Raw genomic sequence first — 23207 nt, forward strand, 5'->3', positions numbered from 1 at the left:
GCACGGGAAGTCATCCGCGGGGCAGCGGCAGCGCCGGTCCGGGCCGCAGGCAGGCCGGCACGTGGCCACGCACATCCTGTCGCAGCCGAAGCTGCAGCAGCGCTGGCCGACGCCGCAGTCGGCGTCGCTGCTGCACAAGGGCGGTCCCCCCGCCGCGCACAGCAGCAGCGGCCGGAGGTCGTTCACGGGACACTCGCCCCCGGCTTCGTCCGGGCGGTGGTAACTCAACGCGTCTGAAAACAGCGCCGGCCGAAGTCATGCTGAGGTGGAGCGGAGGGTGGTGATGCGGGTCACACGGACCAATTGGCTGCCAAGCGGTGCAGCACCGCGCAGCTGCCGAAGTTGACCTAGCTTTTTTCCCCGGCTGCAGCAAACCCTGGCTTCGGCACGCGCGTCGCCCACCTCACACCACGTATCACTGGCTGTGTATCACCCATCTTACCGGCCAGGGCAGCTCTCACCAGCACGAGCAACACGAGCGTCACCACTGAGGTCTGGAGGCGATGCATGGCTGAAGTCTGACCCTTCGGGAGCGGTGACTCCCCTTTTAAACCAGGGCAGCCTCTCTTCCCGACACTCGGGCCGGCTTTCCCGTCAGGCAGCTCGGGGAATGCAGAGCAACGCGTTCCAAGTGCACATTTTATAGCGCGTAAAGTGCGCGGCGACATTTGCAGCGCGTTCCGGTCTTTTCACCTCCTTGGGTTGACTTCCGCTCAAAGCATTAAGCAAACCCTTACTGGACTGGCCGGAACCTTCAGCCCGCTCAGAATAATGCAGATGCAGTCTGACGCGTGTTTCGTTGTCCGCGTGCGCACAGTTAATGGCCAGGTGGCCGTAATCAACCTTTGGGTAACTGGGGGTAGGGCATTGTTTTATCGCCTCTGACAATGTCTTGCAAGACCTACCCCTTGCACGTATTGAGTTGTAAGCTTTCTGACGTCAGTCCTTAATTTTTCAGCGCCATACAATGACCACCTGTGGTCAAGCGTCACTGACTGGCAGTCAATGTCATCCAAGGTCATAGCAACGACACGGCACAGTTGACCGTAGACGTCATTATACCGTTCAACGTTACTTTGCTAAGCGGTTCACGGCCTCACGGCCAATATACAGATCACGGTTAGCTTTGTGCTGTTAGTAGCATAGCCCGCGAGCCGGAGGTGCCAACTGACCTCTTTGTCAAGTATTCTGTACCAAAAGGATACTTTATTACATGTCTGCGCACGTTTTTATCATCTTCCACCACTGCCATTCATACGTGTGACTGGAAACCCATACGGCCGCATCTGATAGGTAATTAATTGGGGCCTGGGTTCTGTGACTGCTGACTGATTGAGCGGCCTCAGGCGGAAGTTCCACAATGAGCCCGACTTGACCTGGATGTCCCGCTAGCGCCGAGCACGTCAGCCCGCCCGGCAACACAACGCTCAAAACGCACAACCAGCTAATGTATTGTGAGCGTCACATGTACACGGCAACAGTGGTTAGCCAAACAGCAAGGTAGAAGCACATGGATCGCAAATCCTTGCAGTTGCGTGCCAAGCCGACGACACGCTTTCCACTACATGGCCTACTGCAGCGTCGGGACGCTGCGTTGTCCGGTCGCAGGCACAATACGCAATACGCTGGCACGATGCCACAATAACGCCAAGCGCATCTTCGAGCTAAAAACGTGCAGCTTACCCGACGAGTCTTGCACCCACACCCACCAACAAGGCAGCGACACTGAGACAGGCACCAACGGCACAAGCCCGCAAAGGCGGACGCCGGAAACGATGAGTATCCGCGGCGCCCGGCCCAGAAGACAGGGTCGTCGGTGTAGGAACGCGCGTCACCAGGAGCGCCGGACTGCCCCAGGTCACCAGGAGGTCACTCAGGTCATCAGGAGGTCAAGAGGTCATCAGGTCACCCGGTCACCCCGGTCACCAGACGCCTCAGCCGGACCCGGAGTTGGCGGCGGGCCCCGGCGCGCCCCCCGCCTGCTCCCCGCCTTCAGCGGGTGACTTCGGCTTCCTGTGGCCCACGCAGTTCTTGCACTCGTCCTCCTCGTCCGAGCTGCTCTCGCCGAACGGCTTGGGCTTGCGGTAGACGCAGCAACACTTGGACTTCTTCTTGCCCATGTGCTCGTTGTCGACCGTGTCTGACTGCCAGCACACCTGGCGGCGGAAGCGGGAATCAGGCCCGGGTGGCGGCTCAGGGGTCGCCCCTCGGCACGACCGTGGACGACACTGAACAACCGTTCAACATGTCCCGGAGCCAACGGCAATGCCACAAATACGTACCCATGCTGGCTGATGGCAAGACCACATCCACAGATCGACGCTCGGAAAAATACGCAATCGTCGAATTTGGCGAATTTGGGAGCCAAGCAGTTAACGGAGAAAAAATGTCTGAAGTTTGCAGGTCTAGCACCATCCCCGCAGCTCTCAAAAACCAAACCTGGCCTAAATTACATGCGTTTAGCATGAAAGGTCACACGCAACCTCCCTACCCTTCCACAATCAGTTCCTCTAGCAAAAGAGGCATACACTGAAGGAGCCAGACGCGCGATGATCAAACGGACGGCACTAGCGCATGCCCAGCTGACTCTTTAGACGACGAGGCGAGCGGCAGGACCAGCTACCAGCCCATGCGGCCCACCGGCCCAGGCCTGAGTGGCCGGGCAGCGGCGTCCGTACTGACCCGGCGGGGGTTGTGCGGCCGCACGAGGCGCAGGTGGAGCGTGGGCTCGGTGTCGGCCGGCGGCTCGGCCGGCGCCGTCACCGTCTGGGTCTGGCTCGGCGGCTCGGCGGTCGCCTGCTCCGACATCGCCGCGCCCCGCTGTCGACCGGCTACTTCTCGATCACCAGCCGGCCGGGCTCGAACATGTTCTGGATCACCACCTGGGGAGACAGCGCGCCTCAGGGACGGTCTCGGCCCTCTCGACGGAGGGCCCATACAGTTACGGTCTCGGCACGCCGCGCCACAGGTCAGTCACTATCGCGTCAAGGGACATGTATCCATGCTGCCATAGCTCGTCCAGTGTGGCTAAGAAAGAGCATGCCGGCAAACCGGTCCTTCCGACACTTCGCATCTGTACATGCGCCGATGCATGTGCCTTTTACGGAAACCGCACGCATTTGCTTTACAGCAATCCGGGCAACGCAAAATGGTTCTTGCTGATAACGTAAAGGAAATGCAAATGTGTCACTCACAATGTCATTTGTTAGGCCCTGATTCTGCAGCACCGCTTAAATGGATACAAAACTTCGATTGGAGTTCAGACTTACCTGTCGTTTGAGACCCTCAAGCGTGCTTTTGGCCTTCTCAAGCTCAGTTGCAATCTTCTTTGGGTCTTCTAACGTCCTTCCCTCACGGAATCCGTCCTTGACTCGCCTAATGAAATAGGTTCTGGAACATATCACGAGGATGTAACTACCATCTCTCGGAAAAACAAAGGAACCGCTGACATGGAGCAGAAAGAACGCCGCTGTCTCATGTCAAGGTTAGATCGTAACTACCTTTTTTGTGCTAGCAGGAAAATAGTGCATGAATTCATAACTATCACGCACAAGTCATGTTGCATGAAGCCCATGCACGATCCTTCAGGACGCCATCGTGCTTAAAAACTGCGCTTGCACACACACCCAAAGCCAAACGCCACACCAAGTCATTTATATATAAACCGCCAGATCTTACGCCTACGCCATTTACATATGTGCCCATCATGTGCGTGTGTCGTGTGTGTGTGTGTGTGTGTGAAGTGAAGAAACTTATTGGTCATTCAGTGCCGCCTCATCCACACTTGACTATTATGACCCAAATTTACACCAGGTGAAAAACCAAAGCGCTTTGATGTTTGTGCTCCAGGCCAGTTTCAGTAATAGCTGCATCGAGACAAATTCGGCGTCCGGGAGATGAATCGGGGTCAAGAACGCGTGCTGAGACCGCGCCCGGACGGCACTAGAGTCCGGGGAGCGTGCTGACGCTTTGCACCACAGCCGTCTGCATGTTTCGAGACACTGGTCGTACTGGGGCCGCTCTGGGACGGGGTGAACAGAAAATGCGGCGATACGGCGGCGAGTGATGAGTGTGGGGCGCGCAGCAGGTGGCAGGCCAGCGGGCTGGGGAAGTCGGTCGCGCTGCTGTTCGGGGGCGGTCTGGCACGCTCAGGTCAACTCGAAAGACGCCGTGGGCACGCCAAGCGCTGGAAGTCGCAAGTATGCTTCCAAAGGATGCGGCACATCATGGCTAGTGTTCCCCTCCTACTGACAGTCCCCGGCCATCTCGTGTTAAGTTTGGAAGCAGGCGAAGCCCCAACCGAGTCGGGCAATTTTACAGAAATTTTGTCTAAATTCGTGGGGTTTTGGAGAAAATTTGTTTCTTACAAACTGTAGCTCTAAAAATTTGACACGCTTCTGCCCTTGAGAAAAACTTTGGCTACGTCTTGCATAACCCGACCAAAGCAAATCGATTGTCTAGGCCTTGCCACTGCTCAGTAAACGGGCGCCTCAGGGCTCAGACCGCCACCAAGCCGATTGTTAGGTCTTGGTGGCCTCTGGCCGAAAAAGAGGCCCGCATTGTCCAAAGATGTCCCAAATCGGTGCAAAAGGGCCTCTGACTGGCATTCGAGGGACCACTCCTGCGTCCCGGAGTCCTTCGTGCGACCGGCAGCCAGCACCTCGTGCCCTCAAACCATGCACCTGATCGCCGATCCCGAGAGGTCCTTCGGTCCTCTGCGGGCCCCCTCCAACACTGCCCCAGACCGGCTGTGGGCTCTCTGCCAATGCAGGACCCTTGATAGGTACTGTGGTCCCCTGACCGGCACAAGGCCACCTACTGACTAAGGAGCCCAGGTCAATGTAAATCCGAACTTGTCCTTGCTTGGGGCAATAGATCACAAGTCCCAGACATGACGCTGGAGTAATGTGGGGGCTAATTCGTCGCGTGTCAAGGTCGTCAAACCTCTACCACAGGGGTTAGCTTTACAAAATAGGAAAGGGAAAGAAAATAGAATAGGACTAACACCAGAAAACCAAGCCCCTAATACACTTGAACTTTTGTTCCCGAATTTCAACAGCTTTGATCTCAACGTTATGAAGTTAAAGCCTTCTCTTCCCCCCCCCCCCCCACACACACACACTGAAAAGGAAATTACAGTACTGCCCTAATGCGTTCCTTGGCTCTGCCTCGGCGGAAGATGTTGTCGTTGGGCATCATTATCCTTTTTTGGGCGTCGATCGTCGAAACCAGATATCGCAATCTGCACAGCGTTGATGCTATGGATGCTATGGCTTTAGACATTGTTGGGCGTGTAGGGCTTCGGGAGTGAAGAATGTAAGTTGATGTGTGCGACTATTACAGGCTGCCACGAAAACCCCCACTGGTATCCACAAGGTGGGCTGCAGGCTGCAATGCAGTGCTCATGTTAGGCATGTCAGACAGGGTTAGTGTGGTTTTGGTGGCCATTGCAAACGACTACCACCACATTTGGTTGAGTTGGCTGGTGTTGATTACCAAGTTTTTGTACCTGTTGCATGGAAAATTCAAATAAAAGTAAAGTTCAGTACACTTAGAGGGTTCCTCCAGGCAGAGACACCTAATAGCCTGGCCAGGTTTCTGGGGGGTGATATCTGACTGGTTTGTTCCCCATTCAGGTAAGACATCCTGACAAATGAAACTTGCTGCAGCCTGTAGAACTTGAAACATTGCTGGACAATGCCAGAGCACTCAGACAATAGCACAAACTAGATTGGAGCCCACAAGGTACATCACGATGCAGCATGCAGGACAGAGATACTTAAGTATACATCACACTTAGCTGCACACAACTGAACATGACATCCCACATGACATCAAAGCCAAAGATCAACAGATGTAAATTTCAACCTAATGAGTTCCCACACCAAAAAAGCCAAATTTCAGTATATCAGGCACTGATATATAAACCTTCAGCCCTTTGTAGGATTAAATTAGCTATTCTTTCATTATTAAGTATCAATTCTATAATAATTCTGATTATCCATACTCTCAAAAAAACATGCTAATGACTGCCTGGGATATGTTTAACATGTAACTCCTTGTACACTGCATGTTGATAATTCTCAATTTGGTAAAACAGGCCTTCATTTCATTTTTTCCATCTAATGCATATATGCCATTCCCCTTATTTAAGTGGGAGATAGTAACATTTTGACAACTTACTTTCTATATAAGGCACAAAGGCATACGTAACATTAAATTCTGCCAAGCCAGGAAATTGCATAACCTCATGTCAGCCCCCTTTCCCCCTCATCTAGAGAACTCCTATGAGTTTTGATCCAATCACAAGGCTCAAACAGGGCACATCATACTGGATAAATGGAAAAGGACTCCATGAAACTGAAATTGAAGAAATGCAGGACTTCCAAGGATCCCATTAAAAAAATACATATATCAATGCATTTCAACCACCCTGCTCCTTATTCAGGCTAAAAAATGCATGCTACACCAATCATGCAAAGTATGAAACACATGAAGTATGACACAAGAACCCTCATAGTGATATTTTCAAACCACAAACAAATTAAACCCTATTTTTAGGGCTTGATGTAATCCCCACCAATTTCAGTGCATTAAGAGGCAAAGTTGTAAGACCTCTTGATGTTGCGAAGGAAAATGTAGGCAAATGTGGTAACATTTTAACCCCAAAACAGTCTGAAAACTCAACACAAGCTTACCTGGCCTCAGTTAGGAGCCTCAGTTGATACATTGAGGCTCAGCACACCAAAGATGCATAGGAATGAAGGGCAATTTATGATTTTTTTGCAGCCTGGCCTTTGGTTACCACTTGGTTGTGCTGTTGTGCAGCGTCAGACCCAACCCATTCCCTGGTTATGGTGTTAAACACTATAAAAAAAAAATACAACAATTTGCAACCACACCCAAACGTGACATTATCCTATCCAAGTCGCCCTCATTCTCACGCTTCATAAGAAATCTCTTCATCCACGAGTAACGTAATTTCTGGACGGCCACTTACCTGTAGTTATAGGACGAAAACTTGGCACTTTCCCTAAGCAAACTTTTGTAAAGTGATAACTTCTGTAATCTCGTCATAGATGTCGCCATCACAGCTTTGACACGCAGTATTTCAGATTCCCATACTTCGCCAAGTTTTCGCGCAACCACACGACAAACACCGCTTACGTGCTCCAAACGTCACGTTCGTCCCACCAACCCCGTCCAATAGCCATGACATCACGCAGTCACACCGTCCAAGATGTTGAAAGATGATTATACAACTGTTTCAGATGAAGACTAATAAGGAATGATTATCATGTTAAAATAAATTTGTACGGATCTAATCAATCTGACCAAGACATTTACATACCAATGAAACTTGCCAAAACCGAATATTTTTATCACGTGACATATATTTCTGAAATATTGATGATACACAAGGTTATGCAGCAATGCGCCGTGGTTGAAACTTGGTACCTCCCCTTCCAGTCAAACGCCCTTGAGGCTCAGCGCAGCTCGGCCTAGCTCTTCTGCAAATTGCGTGGGTGGTCGGGTGCGTGACGGGGACTGGACTTGAAAACTGCGATTCGTCGCCTTTATTCTAGCCATTTCAGAAGACAACACTTATTGAACTTATACCCATAAGGTTAAGTCCGCATGTTCTGTGGTACCTATTTCGGTGATTCACTATGTGAAGGGGAGAAAAGTGATGGCGACATTTGTATTGAAGAGATGAGTGGAACAAAACAAAGCGGCAGTGTGATGTAGATGCCATGCTTTGTCATGCTTTGTTTTAGATCAGGCCTAGGTTCAAATTAGCAGGAAAGTGGAAAGTACGGTGGAACAAAAAGTGTCTATGTGATATAGATGTCATGCTTTGCCATGCTTTGTTTTAGATCAGGCTTAGGCTCAAACCAGCAGGAAATGTGTATTAATAAAATTATGGAAACAAAGGTATTCTGCTTTGCATAGCACTTAACAAACAAACCACTGCAGAGGTCCAGTGGTAGGTTCTAGAAGTGTGTCCAGCACCAAATTGTATGATGATGAGTTATGTGATCAGACCAAAGGCAAGGTTATGTCACTGACATCACCTGTGCTCATTGTGGGTCAAGGTCATGGTGACAAAAGAGTGCATTAATATGACTGGGAGGTGGTGCCAACAAGGCAGGCTCACTGGAAATAGTCAGATACATGGTTCTTATCAGTTTAGGAGCAATGACTTAGGATCACCTCAGACCAATTGATGCTTTTGCTCACAGGCATCATATGACCTTGAAATTGTTATCTTGTCCTGAGTGCCTTGTTGCCAGGTTTTCATCCCTTTCCTTCAACTTAACAGTTTTATTTTTTACTTTACATATTGTCATGAAATATAACAAAGGACACTGACATGCACCTTGATATCAGCTCAGCAGCCTAGCAGAGCTCAGACTAGCTGTCAGAAGATAAGGTAACACAATGTTTCATAGGAAAACTATTCACTGCTTGCATGTCATTCTAAGAAGACTATCTTTTTTGGAAATTCTCAAATACTCTGCCTTTAAACATAAATTTGCTTTGCATTTTTCAGAAAGGAGATAATGGCTGGGAGAAGAAGGCCAAAAACAGGCCAAGGAGATCTTTCACAGGTATGTTAGCCATTTTAGCAGATTTCAGTGTTTTCTATCATGCAGGAACTTGCCAAAATGTGTCAGAATGATTGCATCATAAATGCTATGAAAGCTTGAACCATCCTGTTTAGGCTTAATATATGCAAAACCATTATCCCACAAATTCAATCAAATATTACACCATGGCTTTCATCCCCCATGGCATTTACTACAGTGGCTCTTTTCTAGGCACACTTTGTTTTGGGAATGAGATTATCACATGATCCATGTGATGCACTGGCTCAAACTGGTGTGTGAATATATTGGCTACTGCATAACTTGTTTCCAGGTCAGCTGTTCTTGACAACAGTAGCCCGGTTAAAATGCACACAATGCTCAGCCTCTGTGCAGCCTGGTGCATTGTGCTGTTCCTGTGCGAGCTGCTTCCCATCCCAGTGACCCCACTGACTTGTTGGGCCCTGCTGCCCAGTATGGTCTGATGAGCGTGGGTGCTGCGGACGCCGCCGGCCTGGCGCCAGACGCCGACCTGGACGTGTCGGACGCGGCGCTGGAGGCCGAGCTCTCCCAGCTGCTGGCCGGCACCGACATGGAGGGCCAGCGGCCAGCACGCGCCAGTGAGTAACGCCTGTCACCAGCTGCCCTAGTGACTAGGGCGGCCGCTACAGGCTGCGTAAGTGCCAGCTCGGACGGCGTATCCCCGATAACCGCGCTGCGTGGCCGTCTGCGCAGTCCAGAATTGGTGAACTAACACATTTCGTTGGTCACGCGTGTCAAGCTGCACTCAGCGTGGACGGCGGTGGCCGTGCTGGCACTGTGAGGCAGTCGCGGGCGTGGGCTGGCGCCGAAATACCGAGGCCACGCTATTGTGGTGTGTGCTTGTTACAGCTAAACTGGAGGTACTGTTATTGTTTGTAATGGTGAGGATTTGGCCATCTTGTTAGCTGGGCATTTCTGCCAAGATTGGTGTGCTCTCACTTACAAGCCAATGAGAAAATGCCGGCTGTCACACAGCGCTAACTACTGAGTGCAGGCACTCGCCATCTAGTGTCTTGGTTACAAATTGCTGTCATAAGTTTCTTGACATTCTAGTGTCAAATGGCGTTTTTAAGTATCTGACCGTGCCACCGCTCCTTGTGCAACACATGTCCTCGGCTGACCCTGGCTTGTGTCCGCTGACCCCAGCTGGTGCCCACTGACCCCGACTGGTGTTCGCTGACCCCGGCTGGTGTCCGCTGACCCCGGCTGGTGTCCGTTGACCCCAGCTGGTGCCCACTGACCCCGACTGGTGTTCGCTGACCCCGGCTGCTGTGCGCTGACCCTGGCTGGTGCCCGCTGACCCCGGCTGGTGTCCGCTAACCTCAGCTGGTGTCCGCTGACCCCGGCTGGTGCTCGCTGACCCGGCTGGTGTCCGCTGACCCGGGTTGGTGTCCGCTGACCCCGGCTGGTGTCCGCTGACCCCGACTGGTGTCCGTTGACCCCGGTTGGTGCCCGCTGACCCTGGCTGGTGTTTGTGACCCCGGCTGGTGTCCACTAACCCCAGCTGGTGCTCGCTGACCCGGCTGGTGTCCGCTGACCCGGGTTGGTGTCCGCTGACCCCGGCTGGTGACTGCTGACCCCGGCCGGTGCCCGCTGACCCCAGCTGGTGCCCGCTGATCCCAGCTGATGCCCGCAGAGCGACCGACGCCGCAGCCGGACCTGGCCGCCATGACGGCCGCCAGCCTGCGTGACGACGACGAGATCTCGGACGTGGACGAGAACGACCCCGAACTGCTGGTGGGTCCGTCGCTCAGGGGTCTAATGGCCGAGTGGTTAGCGTTCCGGACTCCCACGTGGAGTCCGGGTTTTGAATTCCGGTTGTGCCATGCCCCCTGAGCGCTTATGTGGCCAGTGTAGTCGCCGGCTCTCCATGAGATGGGCGTGACGACGCGTGCCGCGTTCCTTTTAAAAAACAACTCACACACAACTCACGGCGGAAACAATTCACACCGCTAAAAGATGCTCCGAATGGCTCGTATGGCTCTCTTTGGGCCCAGAGGGCCTGCTTAGCATAGCTTGTTCCGTCTACCTCGAACCCACCACCCAAGTCGTGCCGTCCAGTGCAACGGATGATTGCGCATCCGCCCTTTCGCCAGACAAGAGTGCGGAGGGTTCTACGTGCCGCACAATGCTGCGACACGGCCGCCCCGGGCCAGGGTTGACTCTCGTTGAGTTTGTTGTCGTCAAGGCTGCAGCTCGCCGGCCGTGTCAATCGCATCCTAAGCTAATCTCCACCTCTTGACGTGTTTGCTGGGCTGTGTTCGCTCCGTGGAAGCACCGAATGATTTGATATGGTGTTGCATGGTGTTTACCGGGGCTTGAGTGAGACGAGGGGCGGGGGAGGCCGCAGTAGGTAACAGATGACTCAGTCGGCTGCAGCTCGGCCTATAAACGACACAGACGACGCGAGTGCCCTCGTTTTGCGTCCCGGGGTCCTAATTTGGGGCTGCAGCTGGAAATGTTGGGCCCTGTTTATAAACTGGTGATATCGGTGACAGGATTGAAGGCAATGCCAAGATGTAGCTTGCACTGGCTTCATGGAGCGAACCGCTCTCAGCTTGCTGAGTCCTGCTTGTGCCTGACCAGGCGGAGTTAGCCGAGATGACGGAGGAGGCGTCGCCGGCGCCCGCGCCCGCGCCGGCCCGGCGGGCGCCGCCACCGCCGGTGCCGGCCCAGGCGCCGGCCGCCCCCGCCCCGCCGGCCGCCGCCGGGGACATGACCGTGGTGCTACTGGAGCGGCTCGAGATGTACCGCGTGGCCGAGGCCAACGCCAAGGAGGCGGGCCAGAGCAGCCGCGCGCGCCGGTGAGCGGAACGGTTAAGACCCTACCGGGGGGGGGGGGGGGGGGGGGGGGGCGTAACAATCCACCCGGCTTACTCCATCATTCCGCCCACCGGACTAGAGATAACTGCGCGGGCTCGTGGTCCGCTGGGTACGGTCTCCGGAGAGGTGATATGTCAATATCAGGTTTGGAGGCCTCTGAGTGCGGTCTAAAACTGTTCTGTCGCAGTTGTTCTTGTCTGGCACAGAGCCTGTAGCGTGAACTGAACACTTCGTGCCTATGTCCCACCTTCCTGCTGTCAGCAGGGCAGACTAAGGCCACCGACGAGCTCAGTCCACTGCTCGCGTATTTAGGACCGGTCTCGAATGATACCAACATTGTGTCATGGAAACTGCGTATACAGCGGTGACCGTTTGGCCTCTTCGCCGTCAGGTTCGGGCGTGGCTTGAAGACGCTGGAGAACATGCTGCGGAAGGCGAAGGCCGGCCGGGCGATCAACGAGGAGGACATTCCGCCGCCGGTGTACACAGCGGCTGCACACAGCACCCCCGAGCCGGAGGACGGCCCGGCGGAGCAGGGTCAGTGGCGCACCAGTCTCCTGGCTAGCTGCCGCTGGCTGGGGAGACAGTGATGTCGTACTGCGCTAAGGCTTGCAGCTGAGATTGGCTGTTCAGTGGGACTGGTATCTGCTCGGCACGATCGGTACTGGCCATCGTTACGGGTGCTGTCTCTTCCAATGTCATTGCCGTCCGTGCCTGTTATGTGCGAGCGCGTCGTCCTGGAGAGCACGTGGGGGTCGCGGGCGGCAGTGAGCGCCGTGTGTGGGGTCCACTGCTGGGCCAGAGCTCCCGAGCTGTAACGCCACCCCCGCTGACCGGCCTCTGCCGCCCGTCACAGCGCCGGCCACGCCGCCGGAGCAGCCGTCTCCGCCCAAGGTGGCCCGCCGGGCCGAGGCTGCTGACGAGCCGGCCGAGACCCCGGAGCCGGCCGCCGCTGCCGCCGCCGCCGAGCCGCACCCGCGCCTGGCTGAGGTGCAGGAGAGGCTGGGCCAGTACAAGCACGCTGCCGTGCTGGCCAAAAAGGCCGGCGACAAGGGGACGGCCCTGCAGTACGTCCGCGTCGTCAAGGTGCGGTAGCTCGCCACTTTGTTGTCTTGGGGTTGGACGCAATATGTGAGGTTTGGGCCTCAGCGTATGCGACCCATGCATTGACTTTGGTGTGTTTGGTGTGCATTGCGTTATTTGCCTGCGATGCCAGTTGTCTCGTATTCATTCTGCAGTGTCATCTTTCGCCTTAAACAGCTAGTTCATCAGTTATTTGCAGCGATTCATGCCATTTGTTTTACTTGTGCATCGCCTTCTCACTCCCATGCATGCAAGACTGGGAATCTTGGGCGCCATATGACCAACGCAGTCGGTGCGTCCCAAAGCCCAGATCATCATCATCATCATCATCATCATCATCATCATCATCATCATCATCATCATCTGGGAGTCAGCTTTCCCCGCCTATCGCAATTTCCTCCGCCTGCCTGCCATTTGCACTTAATGTGTGCGCAGGCTGTGCGACTCGCTGCACCTGCACCTGTGGCCCATCCCCCCCCCCCCCCTGCAGACCACAGCCGTCCGCTCGTGACGCCGATGTGCCCCCCTCCCCCTCCCGGCAGGCGTTCGAGCAGGTGCTGGCGGCGATGGAGGCGGGCGAGACGGTGGACCTGAGCGACATGCCTCCGCCGCCGCCGAGCGCCGCCGCCGCGTCGGCGCCGCGGCCGCCGATGCGGCGCGGCGGCTCGACGAGCGGCGGCATCCCGCTGGACGAGCCGGTGGTGGTGCCGGAGGGCGGGCCGCCGCCGGCCGACCCGACTCTGTACGGCGCGCCGCCGCCCCCCGCCACCGCGCTGGAAGCCCTCGAGCAGCGGCTGCAGCGGTACAAGGTGGGCCGGGCTGGCGCGGGGTCGCTGGCTGCCGCAGGAGCGGAGCAGGCCGCTGGCGGGGACCATGGGGCTTGGAGCAGTGAAAACAAGAGTTGCGTTGTTTGCTTTGGGTCGTGCGGGCACTGGGAGTGGTGATGTTGCTCTGCTTCTTTTGCTGCAAATCATTTGCCCAGATCTGCGATGTTAGCATATCTAGATACCAGAAAGTACGCCGCCATTAGAATGGTAGCTAGTTATCGGACGGTTTGCCGTAGGTTACGTCGATAGCTAATCGCGTATCGTTAAAGCATAACTAAACATTGTTCGAGGCAGTTTGCAAGTCGTCGGTCGTTGCTGACAAGCAGCGCGCCTCGGAAGAGCACATTAAAGTAAGCTGGCCGTGACGTAGGCGGCCCATCACGTGCCAGCCCGGACGCGGCCTCCTGCTCGTGCCTGACTCGCCCCACTCCGTCCCCAGCAAGAGGAGGACGAGGCGAAGGAGGCGGGCAACGGCAGCAAGGCGCGCCGGTTCGGCCGTATCTGCAAGCAGTACACGGACGCCATCCGGCGGCACCAGGCCGGCAAACCGGTGGCCTTCGACGAGCTGCCGACGCCGCCCGGTGAGCGGACGCCGCGGCCTGTGCCTGTCGGGTCAGCACATCTCACCAGAGTCAGACGCTCCGGGGATGAACAGATGCGGTGGGATCGCTGCAGACCGGGCTGCCGGTGCGCGAGACCGGCTCGCAGGCCTCGGGGCCCGGTGGTGGCGCGGGCGGAGGGCTGCAGCCTGTCGCACTGACGTGTCCGGCAGGACCAGCGTGCGGGAGAGGAGGCCGGACAAGGCGGCGCACGGACGTTCCATGCCTTGCTGGATGTGTTTGCAGACATTGGGCGCTAAGCATGTTGTGTATATTTGTGTATTGTGCGTCTATTTCCCCGCTGCAAGTCTGCTCGCGTGGTCTTCCACAAGCTGTAGTGCAAATACACATGTGCTGTGTAAATGTTTATGCATAAATGCACGACTGTGCCCATTGTCACGTACCAGACCGTATGCTATTGTTTATGTTTACCTGGCAGCTATGTCTTCCAAGCCTGTGGGCGTGGCATCGCCTCCCATCCCGTCACCAGCCTCGGTGTGCGGCGCCCGTGCCGGTGCCATGACGCCGCCCTGACCGGCGCCGCGTGTCGGCAGGGTTCGCGCCGATCCCGACCGAGGGCGCCTCGGCCGCCGCTCCGGCCGCCGCCGCCCAGCCGGACCCGGAGCCGCGTCCCTCCGGCTCCAAGCCGACCGTCACCCGGCAGATGTGTGAGTGCACTCGGCCAGGAGCTGCTGCTGTGTGGAGAGGGAGGCAGGGGGGCGTCCGCACCCGCAGCTGGCGGGACTATGTATTGATGTGTGAGGAGCTGCTGCTGTGCGGAGTGGGGGGGGGGGGGGGCGGCGTCCACACCCGCAGCTGGTGGGACTATGTATTGATGTGTGAGTGCGCTCGGCCAGGAGCTGCTGCTGCGCGGAGAGGGGGACAGGGGGGCGTCCACACCCCCAGCTGGTAGGACTATGTATTGATGTGTGAGTGCGCCCGGCCAGGAGCTGCTGCTGTGCGGAGAGGGGGACAGGGGGCGTCCACACCCGCAGCTGGTGGGACTATGTATTGATGTGTGAGTGCGCCCGGCCAGGAGCTGCTGCTGTGCGGGGAGGGGGACAGGGGGCGTCCACAACCGCAGCTGGTGGGACTATATATTGATGCGTGAGTGCGCCCGGCCAGGAGCTGCTGCTGTGCGGAGAGGGGGACAGGGGGCGTCCACACCCGCAGCTGGTGGGACTATGTATTGATGTGTGAGTGCGCCCGGCCAGGAGCTGCTGCTGTGCGGAGGGGGGGGGGGGACCTCTCGGACCGTCAGACGCTGGCCGTGTTGCTTGGTTCAGCGACGGAGCTGAGCCGTTCAAAAGGCATGGAAAGGCCGGGAACGTTCTATAAACGATAGGATGTTGCATTGTTTTTGACGAATTCAATGTCATTCATAGGATTTTATGCCTGATTCCATCTCTGGCTGACGGGACATGTGACAGGAACCGGTTGTGATGAGCTGGCTACCAGCGACGTGTGTGGGTCATGGGAGATAAGCTTCATTTGTAAGCCAGTTTGTTGTGCAGCAGCGTGGGATAGATATACGCACCGTAACGCTCGGCGATCCGTGTGGCTGTCAGCGCTGTGCGTCTCGCCAATAGATCCGGACGCACAGACGCACACGCTCACGGACACGTACGCTGCTGATTTAGTTGTTTAGATTCTACCAAGTAGTCTGGAAGCCTTAGTTCCCCCGAAATCCGTGGCGGCTGTGCTGTATCGAGCATGATCTGTGCTCGGATCAATCCGTATTTCATCTCCCCCATTCCATTTGCTCCTGTCTTTTTCCTCTGTCCATTTGAAAGCAGCCGTTGGCTGTCTGCAACAGTCTTCTTCCAGCCCTGACGGCAGCACGTCGGACCCCGTATGTGTCGGCAGCGGTCGGGCAGCACACGCGGCAGCAGAAGCAGATGGCGCTGCTGCAGTCGCGACGGCGCCTCTTCATGCAGGCGGCGCTGCAGGCCAAGAAGGCGGGCGACATGGCCACGGCCAAGGAGTACCTGCGCTCGGCCAAGGGCTTCGAGCCACTGCTGGAGGCCACCGAGAGCGGTCTGCCCGTCAACATGGACTCGGTGAGAGGGCGGTCTCGCGGCCGGCGTGGCCACGACGGAGGGAGCCATCGTGGCCGCTGTGGACGGAACTGGCTGCGCTGTGGTCAGCGTTGCGGGTGCCGTGGATGGCGTAGACTAGGTCGCCGGACCCCGGCAGGGAGTTTGGACCCGTGCTCGGCGTTGTGACTGTGTCTTGGCCTCGCTTCGCCGCGTGGCTGTATTTTGCCACCCTACCTTGCGGCGTGGGTGTGCTCTGATTTCGGTCGGCCCGTTTCCAGTTGCCGATCCCGCCCCAGCATCGCGCCAAGGCCACCACCGACTTCGAGGTGCTGTCGAGGGATGAGGTGATGGAGGCCGGCCAGGATGAAGACTTGACACAGCTCTTCCAGAAGCTGGAGGCCAGCCTGATCCGTCAGGCCACGGTGGGTGGTGGTGGTGTCAGCAGGAGCAGCGGCGCGCCGGCACAACGTGCCAGGCGCGCCTCACGGCTGCCTCACGCAGCGCCCGCAGCGGCCACCCGTTTGTGGAGGGCTGGAGACGCTTGTTAGAGATGCGGTGTGACTATGGGAAAGCATGCGGCGGTCGTTATTCAAACGCACTAGATCGTAAAGGCAGTGCACGTGTTCATATTTTGAGCATCCTTTCAGAATAATTATGTAACCTGCAACCAAGATGCTAATCAAGTACGGCGTACATCATTTAACCGTTCGCAACATGGGTAGAGCTTGCCGTTCGGAACTCTGGACATGGCATAGTGGTATCGAGAAGTGTCGGCCGGAAACTGTCTCCCATGTCCAGACCATAACAACATGCGCTGTTGGCCCTGAGTCTTGGTGGGCGCGTTTTCAGATGTGCCAGACCAACCGAGACCACTACCAGGCGCTGGGCGATGTGGCGCAGGCCAACAAGTTCGACCGCTTCTCGCAGAACAGCCTGAAGGACCTGGACGCGCTGCGGCACGCATTCCGTCGGGGCGACTTCGTGCCCAAGTTCCACTACGAGATGCGCGAGTTCCAGATCGTCAAGTGAGTGGTCGGCGTGCTGATGCGGCCGCAGACGTGGCGTCTCCGTGAAGAGCTGGCGAGTTCTGGAGTGTGCCGTGGGGCAGGTGACGGGGCTGCCGTCTGTTTGGGCCTGGAGCTGAACACCACGAGGCGCGAACTGAGGGAAGATTATTGGAGGTGCCCACGCTCTATGAGCGCATCGTCCTTCACGTCTGACGTTTAGTGCCGCATGAAATAAAACGCGGCGCAGCAGAGCAGTGTTGGGGCCGTCCGGTTGGCGCTCGTACGTTTTCCACGGCAACAAACCTCAGGTGGCATTACGACCTTCATTTCCGCGCGTGTTCCGCTTCGGTGAAGGCGAGATCCTCTTCTCACCGCGCCACGTTCCCATTCTCACCTTACTACGCTGCACTTTCACCTCAGCGGCTTGGGGGGGGGGGGGGGGCACCCGGCCTTCCCGACCTGGTGCCCTGTTTGTTATTGTGGCGCGGCGCGGCCCTCGGCCGTCAGTAGCGGCCGCGGCAAACATCGGCGGCGTCTCACTCGCGCGCGCTCCCAGTGACCTCTCCGGGCCGGCCGCCGTGGAATTCCGCTCCTGTCCGCCGTCTGACCGTTCCAGTCCGGCGCCTGGCGGGCCGGCACGGGCCGCCGGCGCGCCCCTGGCGGTGGGGTGGGGAAGGTGCCGGGCGGCGTCGCTCCGGGGGCGGGATCGGTGGAGCGGGAGGGCGCATTATACGTGGCCGTTGGTGAAGCGACTGCTGGTCTCGCTAGCTGCCTGTTTGGCTGGTGCTCTTGCGAGTTGGGCGTGCACCGATTTGAAGCCTGTTCGGGCTCGATGCCACTGCTGATGGTGGTCCCGTGCTTAATGCAACTCAAGTGGTGGGCATGTATGCATGCGATCGCGTCGCGTTGTTGGTATTGCTTCACTTTGTCCACCTGTTCCGTGGTGTAGGGGGAACGTTCTGAACTCGTCAATCAGGGGTATTGGGTGCAGACCCAGCACCGGGCACTTCACATGGTCCGACTGGCATGGAGGAGTCAGCTGACAGCTGCCCGCGATGGGTCAGCCATGTCAGCTGACAGCCGTCCGCGACGGGTCAGCCATGTCAGCTGACAGCTGTCCGCGACGGGTCAGCCATGTCAGCTGACAGCTGCCCGCGATGGGTCAGCCATGTCAGCTGACAGCCGTCTGCGACGGGTCAGCCATGTCAGCTGACAGCTGTCCGCGGCGGGTCAGCCATGTCAGCCGACTGTTGCCCGCGGTGGGTCAGACATGTCAGCTGACAGCTGTCCGCGACGGGTCAGCCCGGCCCGGGACGGCTGGCTTGTAGCGCTGCACGGCCTGTGAAACTCCCAGCGGTCCTCTGTGGCAAGAAGCCTGCGGACAGGATTCGGCGAACCGGATCAGCACCACCTAAATGATCGGCCCAGGGCGCACACGACAAGCTCTGCTGTGAACCTGAAGTCACCCGTGCAAATAATTTGGAAGACGGTTTAAAGATATGCCTGGACAAGCTGTGGCACCTTCAACCTGTACCGGATTGCCAGAGTCTCTGGGCCTTGCTTCGCGGTCGCAGTGGCATGAGTCGCAGAGTACGACCACGTCGTACTTTTGCCGGCTGTTTCCTGGAATGCGGCTTGGTTTTCCTCCGTTCGGCCGTCTCCTGTGTTTGTCATATCAGGGCTAAGCTGTCGTCCGTCTGAGAACACCCTGGTGCCTCAACACGGTCCGCTGAACGGCGCCTTCTGTTGCAGAGCCTGCACTGACCTGAATAGCAACGACCTGGAGATGACCATAGTGCGCGGTATCAACTACAACGTGCCCAACCCCAAGGACGTGGACACATACGTCAAGTGGGAGTTCCCCTGGCCCCAGGTGGGTACTGGCCTCGGCGAGCCTCCCACACAAATTCACACACGCACACACACGCACACACGCGCGTTTGTTCACACTTGGCCAAGTTTTTGCTAGACAATGGGCGGCATGGGGTGTATGCCTCGCAACACGTAAGTGGAATGCTTACTGCCGCGTTTAAGCGAACCGAGCATGCATTGACGTGGGTCCGGCGGTACGGAGTGGGCGTCTTCCTGTCGGGCTGCGGAATTGAGCGGCCGTGCCATTTTCCAATTTAATGCAACGCAATAACCACTAAGGTCTGAGCTGGTCACTTCATCGACATGGACTGGGTGGAGACACCACGACACACGTTCGCAAGCACCCACTGCGTGCCCCGAGGCTTGCGGCCTGGACGGCCGGTGGCGTCACATACGGGGTCGCGTGGCGGCCTGGCCTGACCTGTGCGGAGACTCGGGGAGGCTGCGGAGAACTGTGCGGAGACTCGGAGTGGCTATGGAGAACTGTGCGGAGACACGGGGAGGCCGTGGAGAACTGTGCGGAGACTCGGGGAGGCTGCCGAGAACTGTGCGGAGACTCGGAGTGGCAGTGGAAAACTGTGCGGAGACTCGGAGTGGCAGTGGAAAACTGTGCGGAGACTCGGGGAGGCCGTGGAAAACTGTGCGGAGACTCGGAGGGCTGTGGAGAACTGTGCGGAGACTCGGGGAGGCTGCCGAGAACTGTGCGGGGACTCAGTTCTCCGCGGCCTCAGTTCATCAGAGACTCAGTTCTCCTCCAGTTCTCCACGGCCGGGGAGGCCGTGGAGAACTGTGCGGAAACTCGGAGAGATCGTTGAGAGCTTGCGGAGACTCAGAGAGGCTGCGGAGAACTGTGTAGACTGGGAGAGGCCGGAAGGCTGCAGATGCCTGTAACTGGGGACGAGAGGGCGGGCATTGCAGGGATTTGGCTGTTTATGTCAGTCCCCGGTGACGTCCGTGCGGACCGGCCTTGTTTGACAGCTTTCTCACGCGGGCTGGAGTCGCCGCTGCTCTCCGAGTCACACGGTTTGCAACCACAAGCCCACACCGCGTCAGCCTTGAATACCACAGTCTCGCTGGAAATGACATGACGGAGTTCAGTATCACACTTTGATGCGATATTTGAAGCGAGAACCGAAGTCCGTTTCGTCCTGCAGTCAAAAGGCCCGGACGCTACGGCATGTAGTAGCCTTGCCGCTCTGCTCAAATGCTGTTCCTTCTGCCACAGCTGCCGCGTTGTCAACAGCTAGACGGTAGGCCGTTCCTTTCATTTGATGCAGGGGCAGGCAAAACGCAGTGGTTCGATGCCACCCGCCGCGACCGCGGAGCTGTGTCCGCGTCCCACCCGGACTGGTGTGACCGCGCGTGACGCGGCCGAACCGTGCCACGTGCCCTCTTGACCCAGGCCGGCGGCCCGTCGTACAGCCCTGAACCCGCGTGACGACAGGCGCGTGGCGCTCACCCCCGATGACGGCGCATATCGGCCCGCCCCCTGATATCGCACGCTTTTTGTGTGCGCCCGCGGCCGCACCTGTGCTTTGTTATCGTCACTATGAGTCAGCTGCCGCGACCGCTGCCACTTCTGATGCGTTAGCTGGGCGCCCAGGCTGCGGACCATTGGGAAACGCTTTGTATCGACTATGTGTGAGAAAATAAGTCGTCATTGAGTGTGCACTGATGAGCAGACATCTGCGTGGATATGGTGGTGAAACTCTCCTCGACCGATGATCGCTCGTGGCGTTTTGCATGGTAGCGCTATGGGCCTCATCTCCTTCAGCATCTGCGACCACTGCCTCGTCGCTTTTCGATAATTCAGAAAGGGTCGGACACGCAACACGTAACCGTGTTGCGTGCCCGACACTAGTTACGCGCGCTTCGGCGCTCCACACTAAGAATGGCACGAACTTAAACCGCATCTCCAATGCGTTGCACGACTTCATCGCAAGCATTGCTACATTAAGCCCGCAAACCTAACCCCGTGTCGGGCTGTCTGCCGAGCAGGAGGCGCCGACGTACGACAAGACGGGCAAGGTGAGAAACACCAACAACCCCGACTACGACGCCAAGTTCCTGATCGCCATCGACCGCAGCTCGCGCTCCATGATGCGCATCTTCCGCCGCCAGAGTATCAAGTGTGAGGTCTGGGAGCGCGGGTGAGTGCGTGACCGCCGCAGGCCAGCGAGAGGCGGAGACGCTCCGCCGCGAGCAACGATCAGCTTGGCTGTTTCGTGTCTGGAGTATGGGATTGTTATGCTGCTTTGCACATTGGGAAGCTGTTGCTGGTGTTCCACTCCCATTCTGGGGGGTCGTGGCGTCATTCTGGGAGGCCGTAGCGACGTAGCGTCAGCGGTGTGAGTTGCAGCCGCAGTTGAGCCGCGGTGGGGCGTGTCCCTGTGAGGCTTAGAGGTGCACGCGTGATTGGCTGGTGACAAGGAAGTGAGAAAGGGATGCAATGCTTTGCTTAGCTAGAAGGTTCCACAGTGGAAGATATTGAAGCAGGCATCAAATATGGTTAACTTAGTTGATTGAAGCAAGCATCAAATATGGTTAACTTAGATCAGACTGTTTATTATTTCAGACTATCTTATTATCCAAGTCAAAACAAATATGATATACACGTAAGCACTTGCTCAGATTACGGTAACTTCGAACCGTAATCTTTCAAGATTGCTGTACTACTTTACGTAAATGGTGCTGAGCCCTCGACCACAAAGTTCGAGACCTTTTTTGCTTATAACGAGAACACATTTTGCGCAGTGAAGTCATCATTAACAAGGGAAAGACAAGCCGTTATTCTTTTCTGTGATTGTGATGTTATCAGTCGTCAATGAAGTAAAAACACTTTTCTTCAAGGCAAATTGGATGTGCTCAGTGGCGTATGGAATGAATGGAAGCATGATTTTCTGTGAATTTGTTGTGCGCCTTCAATGTGCAGTTAATGGGCTTTTTCGTCCCGTTGTTTGATGCAGTTCTTCTCCTAAGATAGATGCATTCGCAGCCGTACGACGCATACAGTGATGGATGCCATCGATGGGAAAACACAGTTTATGCAACTACCATAGTTTCAAGCCTCCAACGCGCCAGACACACTCCCTTTAATCCTATGCTCTTTGAAGCAAGTCAGTTGCGGCTGGCTTTGTAAGGCTTCCGTTATTCAGTGTTGATCCTGTAATCTTACGCGGCGATTATTAGGCACCATTATGTGATGTTATGCAGCATGTAATGCGCGAAGTGCATGGCGGCCGTGCGCTGTAAAGTTGCCCGTAAATTCGCTTCAGATGTACAGAGAGCTCGTGTATATCGCCGGTATCCGGGGCGTTTAGCGGTAGAGCAGACTGGGGAAGTGAATTTTCCTCTGCGGGATTTTCGCTTAGTTGGTATGATTTATCATCACTTACACGGCTGAGAAGGGTTGGGCGCGCGTACAAGATCTACTTTCAAACTTTTAGATGCGCACGAGGCACGATCACGCGGATGCTGGCTGGCCACTCTGGCCGCTGGCTGCCGGGCCACAGCCCGTCGATGCTGCCGTTGGCTGATCGGTGGTCAGCTCACGTCTGCGGCCGGCCTGGGCCAATCACTGGTCGGCCACCGTCGCGTCCTGCGGCAGCAGTCCTCGGCGGCGCCTGCCTCGATAGCGAGCCTGCGGCGGCAGTCCTCGGCGACGCCTGCCTCGATAGCGAGCCTGCGGCGGCAGTCCTCGGCGACGCCTGCCTCGATAGCGAGCTTGCGGCAGCAGTCCTCGGCGAAGCCTGGCTCGATAGCGAGCCTGCGGCGGCAGTCCTCGGCGTCACATGGCTCGATAGCGAGCCTGCGGCGGAGGTCCTCGGCGAAGCCTGGCTCGATAGCGAGCCTGCGGCGGCAGTCCTCGGCGTCACATGGCTCGATAGCGAGCCTGCGGCGGCAGTCCTCGGCGAAGCCTGGCTCGATAGCGAGCCTGTGGCGGCAGTCCTCGGCGAAGCCTGGCTCGATAGCGAGCCTGCGGCGGCAGTCCTCGGCGTCACATGGCTCGATAGCGAGCCTGCGGCGGCAGTCCTCGGCGTCACATGGCTCGATAGCGAGCCTGCGGCGGCAGTCCTCGGCGAAGCCTGGCTCGATAGCGAGCCTGCGGCGGCAGTCCTCGGCGAAGCCTGGCTCGATAGCGAGCCTGCGGCGGCAGTCCTCGGCGAGGCCTGGCTCGATAGCGAGCCCTGCGGCGGCAGTCCTCGGCGTCACATGGCTCGATAGCGAGCCCTGCGGCGGCAGTCCTCGGCGTCACATGGCTCGATAGCGAGCCTGCGGCGGCAGTCCTCGGCGTCACATGGCTCGATAGCGAGCCTGCGGCGGAGGT

General features: G+C 57.1%; 2 protein-coding genes across 6 annotated transcripts in view; one reads left to right on the forward strand and one right to left on the reverse strand.

Moving 5' to 3' along the window:
• Positions 1–1427: 1427 nt before the first annotated feature.
• LOC119114816 (E3 ubiquitin-protein ligase PPP1R11) lies at positions 1428–7158 on the reverse strand. Of its 2 annotated transcripts, none has more exons than XM_037238858.1 (4): positions 7001–7158; positions 3270–3390; positions 2683–2882; positions 1428–2156 (listed from the first exon to the last, which is right to left on the reverse strand). In XM_037238858.1, exons 3-4 carry the CDS (start codon positions 2806–2808, stop codon positions 1935–1937), a joined length of 348 nt encoding a protein of 115 aa, XP_037094753.1. In that variant the 5' UTR covers positions 2809–2882; positions 3270–3390; positions 7001–7158; the 3' UTR covers positions 1428–1934. The 2 variants fall into 2 exon arrangements, with proteins under 2 accessions (XP_037094753.1, XP_037094754.1); XM_037238859.1 differs by lacking the exon at positions 7001–7158 and adding an exon at positions 6699–6916.
• A 160-nt stretch (positions 7159–7318) lies between these two features.
• LOC119114815 (coiled-coil and C2 domain-containing protein 1-like) overlaps positions 7319–23207 on the forward strand; it is a 43957-nt gene continuing 28068 nt past the window's right edge. For 2 of the 4 annotated variants that reach the window (XM_037238854.1, XM_037238857.1), the window contains exons 1-15: positions 7319–7534; positions 8555–8612; positions 9064–9208; positions 10267–10367; positions 11217–11434; positions 11845–11990; positions 12310–12539; positions 13079–13345; positions 13803–13944; positions 14517–14630; positions 15829–16022; positions 16280–16423; positions 16851–17026; positions 18761–18881; positions 20879–21030. In XM_037238854.1, the coding sequence (XP_037094749.1) occupies positions 8565–8612; positions 9064–9208; positions 10267–10367; positions 11217–11434; positions 11845–11990; positions 12310–12539; positions 13079–13345; positions 13803–13944; positions 14517–14630; positions 15829–16022; positions 16280–16423; positions 16851–17026; positions 18761–18881; positions 20879–21030 (2198 nt within the window). In that variant the 5' untranslated portion in view covers positions 7319–7534; positions 8555–8564. The other 2 variants (XM_037238856.1, XM_037238855.1) reach the window with 2 other exon arrangements.

Source organism: Pollicipes pollicipes, unplaced genomic scaffold (assembly GCF_011947565.3).
Source record: "Pollicipes pollicipes isolate AB1234 unplaced genomic scaffold, Ppol_2.1 Scaffold_3087;HRSCAF=3621_pilon_pilon_pilon, whole genome shotgun sequence".
NCBI lineage: Eukaryota > Metazoa > Arthropoda > Thecostraca > Pollicipedomorpha > Pollicipedidae > Pollicipes > Pollicipes pollicipes.

Coding starts and splice junctions, on each gene's coding strand:
- LOC119114816 (XM_037238858.1), bottom strand. CDS start 2,808: ATGTCGGAGCAGGCGACCGCCGAGCCGCCGAGCCAGACCCAGACGGTG. Junction 2,157..2,682: donor GGCCGCACAACCCCCGCCGG/GTCAGTACGGAC, acceptor TTCCGCCGCCAG/GTGTGCTGGCAGTCAGACAC.